The sequence below is a fragment of the Hylobates moloch genome, unplaced genomic scaffold (genome assembly GCF_009828535.3).
Source record: "Hylobates moloch isolate HMO894 unplaced genomic scaffold, HMol_V3 SCAFFOLD_16, whole genome shotgun sequence".
In the NCBI taxonomy this organism is placed as follows: domain Eukaryota; kingdom Metazoa; phylum Chordata; class Mammalia; order Primates; family Hylobatidae; genus Hylobates; species Hylobates moloch.
In genome coordinates this window covers 27,823,626-27,829,665 of record NW_026652291.1, presented here as the reverse complement: position 1 = coordinate 27,829,665, position 6,040 = coordinate 27,823,626, and the positions used below count along the sequence as shown (strand labels likewise).

General features: G+C 42.1%; 1 protein-coding gene across 1 annotated transcript in view; it reads right to left on the bottom strand.

The window, feature by feature from the left end:
• SPTLC2 (serine palmitoyltransferase long chain base subunit 2) overlaps positions 1-6,040 on the bottom strand; it is a 92,702-nt gene that overhangs the window by 50,050 nt on the left and 36,612 nt on the right. The window contains exons 6-8 of the mRNA XM_058429528.1: positions 5,934-6,039; positions 4,221-4,440; positions 720-846 (exon numbers count right to left, since the gene is read on the bottom strand). Coding sequence (XP_058285511.1) covers positions 720-846; positions 4,221-4,440; positions 5,934-6,039 — 453 coding nt within the window. The remainder of the gene's footprint in view (positions 1-719; positions 847-4,220; positions 4,441-5,933; position 6,040) is intronic.

Sequence of the window (6,040 nt, the reverse complement as noted above, 5' to 3'; positions counted from 1 at the left end):
CCTGACCTCGTGATCCGCCCGCCTCGGCCTCCCAAAGTGCTGGGATTACAAGCGTGAGCCACCGCGCCCGGCCGAAAATATTTTCTTTAAAGTAAAAACAGACACCCAGTTGCTGCCCTTTTAGTACCACTGTTCTGCAGTCAATACTGCCCTCTGGTGTTGCAAAATGAAAGTCAAATGTCAGAAAGTGAACACTGAACTTTACTGTTCACAGTAGTTTGTTTAAATCAAGGCATCTAGTTGGGACTACAAATCCCATCAAAGACAAAATAAACAGATTCAGGATGTCATTTATTATTACCATATATGAAATTAGAAACTCTTTAAAAAGGCATTAAATCAGGAATACTAATTTATGAAAACAGCAGCTCTTAACTATGCTGTTAATGAAACATCACTTACAGTGAATTACACCTTCACATAAAATTATGTAATTCAAGAAAAACCTTGAAGGTATATTACCTGTGAGTTAAGAGGGTATGTAGGATAGTAAGAGTAAAGCCTCCCATCTATAAACAAGAAAATTCCACAGGAAGTGAGCCAGGGTCGTTCTCATGGCATATGTATCAAACACACTAAAAAAGTGTCCATGGAAACCATACACCAGCCAGCTCTGCCTATTAGTAAACCTGACTATTTATTTTAGGAAAAAATCTCAAGAAAAACAGCACGTTTGGCTGCTAGGTGGACTTATGCAATGTTTCAAGAAAAAGACTTACCAAGGCTGGTGCCATCCTGCCCCATGATGCACTTCATGGAGGTGATGATCTGCTCCACTACAGGAGGTGACAATGACGTGGCATACACTGCACTATGAGAATGTGTTCGCAGGTAGTCTATCAGCTCCTGGGGAGTTCACAGAGGCAGATAAGTAGAGACAATTCTTGCATTCACTGGCAATGTCAGTCCTTTCCTTCTAAGTTCTAGAGGACTCCTCGCTTCAGTGGCACTGGAATAGGGACACTAATCTGAGATACAAGGTCAACCAACATGGTCGAAGCATACTGCTGGCAACAACTGGGTCAGAAACATGGCAAAGTTCTTAGGTTTGGGGTTTTTTTTTTTTTTTTTGAGATGGAGTCTCGCTCTGTCGCCCAGGCTGGAGCGCAGTGGCGCAATCTCGGCTCACTGCAAGCTCCACCTCCCGCGTTCACGCCATTCTCCTGCCTCAGCCTCTCCGAGCAGCTGGGACTACAGGCACCCGCCACCATGCCCGGCTAATTTTTTGTATTTTTTTAGTAGAGACGGGGTTTCATCATGGTCTCGATCTCCTGACCTCGTGATCCGCCCGCCTCGGCCTCCCAAAGTGCTGGGATTACAAGCGTGAGCCACCGCGCCCGGCCGGTTTTGTTTTTTAAACATGGAACAACATAGGAGAAAAACTAGTTTTAAAACAACCCCTCTAAATTTGGAGAATGTATCATTTAAAGTTAGAAATATGGCCGTGCATGGTGGCTCATGCCTGTAATCCCAGCATTTTGGGAGGTCAAGGTGGGTGGATCTACTGAGGTCAGGAGTTCAAGTCTGGCCTGACCAACATGGTGAAACCCCATCTCTACTAAAAATACAAAAATCAGTCGTGTGTGGAGGTGGGCACCTATAATCCCAGCTACTCGGGAGGCTGAGGCAGGAGAATCGCTTGAACCTAGGAGGCTGAGGTTGCAGTGAGCTGAGATTGCGCCATTGCACTCCAGCCGGGGGGACAGAGTGAGGCTCCGTCTTAAAAAAAAAAAAAAAAAAAAAGTTAAAAATAAATGAACAAGGCTGAATTAAACAAGGTGTTTGGATTGCTTTCTAGATATAATGATTTAATTCCAAGTATCACAGAAAATGTCATCTGCAGCTCTCTGTGCCTGTAAAGCCCATCCTTCCACCCCTAAATAAGTTCTCTAACATCAACTTTAAGAGCATTAGAACTTCCTCCAGATATGCAGAAATGTATAAAATGATATAAATGTGAAATAGAAATTTACAAGGTATTTTATTAAAATGCCAATGACATCTCGCTGAATAAAGTAAAACTCTGTTATTTACAAGGGTTTCAAAAAAACTTAACTGTATATCCCTATTCTTTGATATCTTTTAATTTCACCAAATCTTTAAAATGCACACACAAGAAGCTTATGTACCAGAACAAATTAGGGAGACACAAATGTGGCTATAAAACAGTTTTATCTCAAAAATATTAAAAATTGTACTAAAAAAACCAAAAGCACAAATATATTGTACTTAAATGATCTCCCAGAGTTTTATTTTCCTATCCTTTGGTTCACAGTCACGAGGCTTACTAAAAAACAACTAACTCTCCAAAGTGAGCCTGGTCCCATTAACAAAAAGGTAAAATTTGAGATAAAAATCTATCAAACCTGGCCGGGTACAGTGGCTCACACCTGTAATCCCAGCATTTTGGGAGGCTGAGGTGGGTGGATCACGAGGTCAAGAGATCGAGACCATCCTGGCCAACACGGTGAAACCCCGTCTCTACTAAAAATACAAAAAATTAGGTGGGCATGGTGGCACACGCCTGTAGTCCCAGTTACTTGGGAGGCTGAGGCAGGAGAATTGCTTGATCCCAGGAGGCAGAGGTTGCAGCGAGCCAAGATTGTGCCACTGAACTCTGGCCTGGTAATGGAGTAAGGCTTGGTCTCAAAAAAAAAAAAGAAAAATCTATCAAAGCTGATTAAAAGTCACTGAAAATGAGTTCTCTCTAAAAGGCTATCAAGTATTAAAAGAATGACCTTTTTTTCTGTGATAGGGTCTTGCTCTGTTGCCCAGGCTGGAATGCAGTGGTGTAATCATGGCTCACTGCATCCTTGATCTCCCAGGCTCAAGCAATCCTCTCATCTCAGCCTCCCCCATACTTGGGACTGCAGGCATGTGCCACCACACCCAGCTAACTTTTTTTACTTTTTTGTAGAGATGAAGTCTCACTATGTTGCCCAGGCTGGTCTTGAACTCCTGGGCTCAAGCAATCCTCCCACTTCAGCCTCTCAAAGTGCTGGGATTACAGGTGTGAGCCACTGTGCCCAGCATAACCATTCTTTAAGACTCCCAATATTGAGTTGTGAAGCAAAATTAAGATCATTTATGAGCACTTCCTCTGTGCCATATACAAATACCTGACATACATTATTTTTTCCCTAACATTGCAGTCAACATTTAAAAATAACAGCTTCATTGTGATATAAGCCACATACCACAGAATTCACCGTTTTAAAGTACAATTCAGTGGTTTTTATTATATCCAGAGTTGTGCCACTTTTACCACTAATTTTAGAACATTTCCATAACCCTGAAAGGAAACCTCATACCCATTAGCATTCACTTTCCATTTCCCTATCCCCTCCGCCTCCGGTAACTACTAATCTACTTTCTGTTTCTATGCTTATTCTAGTTATCACATATTTTAAAACATGCAATATGTGACTTTTTGTGACTAACTTTTTTCACTTACCATAATGTTTTTAAGGTGCACCCATGTTGTAGCATGGACATATATTACTTTTTAAACCCTTACTACAATCTTACAAGCTGGGCATATTTATCTCTATTTTACTGACAAGGAAACTGAGAGGTTAAATGTTTTCCCTGAGGTCTAACAAAGTAAGCAGAGAAATATTCAGACCCAGGCCTCTGTCTTTATGGTTCACCATTTCTACCACACCACAGATTCTTACCTGTATCAAAATTCACCATATGACTTTTTTCTGACTACAAAGACCCAGAAAAGGCAACTTCATAGTTTAAAAATTGAAAAATACAATGCTTTGTAGTACCCCACAGCTAACACAACTTTTTTGCTTCCTGTCTGCATGTTCACTCATGATATATTTGTGTCCAAGGGTAAGGTGACCTGCTATTCCCATGAGCTCCCATGACAACCCCACTGTTTTTGAAAACTGTGAGCACAATGAAAAACCAACAGAAGGCTGGGGCGGGCAGGGAGCACCACTGTGTGTTCTTTCACACAAGAGGGTATTCTATATCTCAGATCAGCATGTAGCTTAGAAAGAAGCTCAAATAAGAAAACAACAAACAATGAACAGAACCAGCCTTTAGTTCAGTGAGGAGACATTAGAGTCACTCACTGGTATTATGAGCATAAACCAGAGGCAAATTTGGGGACATCCCAGTTCAGGGCCCCATCTGCTAGGCCTGAGGTACCAAATCTAATTGCCAGTGACTTTATCTCTAATCGCTCATTCTCATGGCTCGTTTACCTTCTTGCCTCCAATATATCCTCCAGAAGCACCAAAACTTTTTGTGAACGTTCCCATCATAACATCCACATCCTCGGGATCCAGGCCAAAGTACTCCACCACACCCCGGCCTGTGGGGCCCAGGGCACCAATGCTGTGAGCCTCATCCAGATACAAGTATGCCTTGTATTTCTTCTTGAGGGCAATCACTTCAGGAAGACGAACAATAGATCCCTCCATGCTGACAAAACATGAAAAAAAAAATATAAATACATATATACTCAGACTTCTTATATCAAAATTGGGAGTTTGGCACTTCATTGAGTTTACTGCTTTTTTTTTTTCTTGAGACAGAGTTTTGCTCCATTGTCCAGGCTGGAGTGCAGTGGCATAATCTCGGTTTACTACAATCCCTGACTCCTGGGTTCAAGCGATTCTTGTGCCTCAGCCTCCCAAGTAGCTGGGACTAGAGGTGCCCGCCACCACCATGCCCAGATAATGTTTGTATTTTTAGTAGAGATAGGGTTTCCCCATGTTTCCCAGGCTGGTCTCGAACTCCTGGCCTCAAGTGATACACCTGCCTTGGCCTCCCACAGTTCTGGGGTTACAGGCATAAGCCCCAATGCCCAGCTGAGTTTACTGGGTTTTAAATGGTCTGACAACTGTATCTGTGGCTTAAACTGACAAAGGTAGATGAAGCCATGGCAAGGCAAAAGACTAGGGGAAAGAAAACTGGACTTTTAAAACAAGCACTGGCTGGGCACGGTGGCTCACACCTGTAATCCCAGCACTTTGGTGGGCTGCGGTAGGCGGATCACTTGAGGTCAGGAGTTCGAGACCAGCCTGGCCAACACAGTGAAACCCTGTCTCTACTTAAAATACAAAAATTAGCTTGGCATGGTGGCGCACACCTGTAATCCCAGCTACTCGGGAGGCTGAGGCAGGAGAACCGGGAGGCGGAGGTTGCAGTGAGCTGACGACGTGCCACTGCACTCCAGCCTGGGCGACAGAGTGAGATTCCATCTTAAAAAAAAAGCCACCCAAACCACCAAAAAACAAGCACCAAACACAAGAGATCTTAATTTACGACAAAAAGAATTAAGGTCACAGCAGATTCTTCTAAAGCTTGTAATTACAGGCAACATGAGACTTTGCATCAGGCAATTAAAATGACACAAAAGAACAAAAAAAATTAGGTGGTAAAAATACGTGTAAAAGCTGTAAAGTTAACCAAAATAAAATATTTCTTTTTAAGTTTTATTTATTTTTTATAGAGACAGGCTCTCACTATATTGCCCAAGCTGGTCTCAAACTCCTGGCCTCAAGCGACCTCCCACTTTGGCTTCCCAAAGTGTTGGGATTACAGGCGTGAGCCACTGCACTCAGCCTAAAATATTTATTAAAATTAAATGGTGTGTAATTTGTTTTGACATATTAAAATATATATTCCAATTCTTGCCCCTACATACAAGTTCCCTCTACAAACTAGAAAAATAAAAGACCCAAATAGAAAGGGGATTTGGTGACTATGTTGTATAATGGAAAGAATAATGAAGAACTAGATAAAAAGACTTCTGTTCTAATGCTGACTCTGTTTCCAGGTATTTTAGCGACTTATATACATACTGTCTCCTTAGTTTCCAGAAGGGGATAGACTAATGTTCCCTTCAGTTAAAAAATTCTATGACTTCATGGGGCCAAGTCACAAAGGTAAGAATAATAAAGCAGGATTACCTATATATTCCTTCCACAAGGATGAGAATTTTCTTCCAGGGCCTTCGTGTCCGAGGCTGACCATAAACAATGGCATCTTTCAATAGCTTCTCTAGGCTTTGCATATC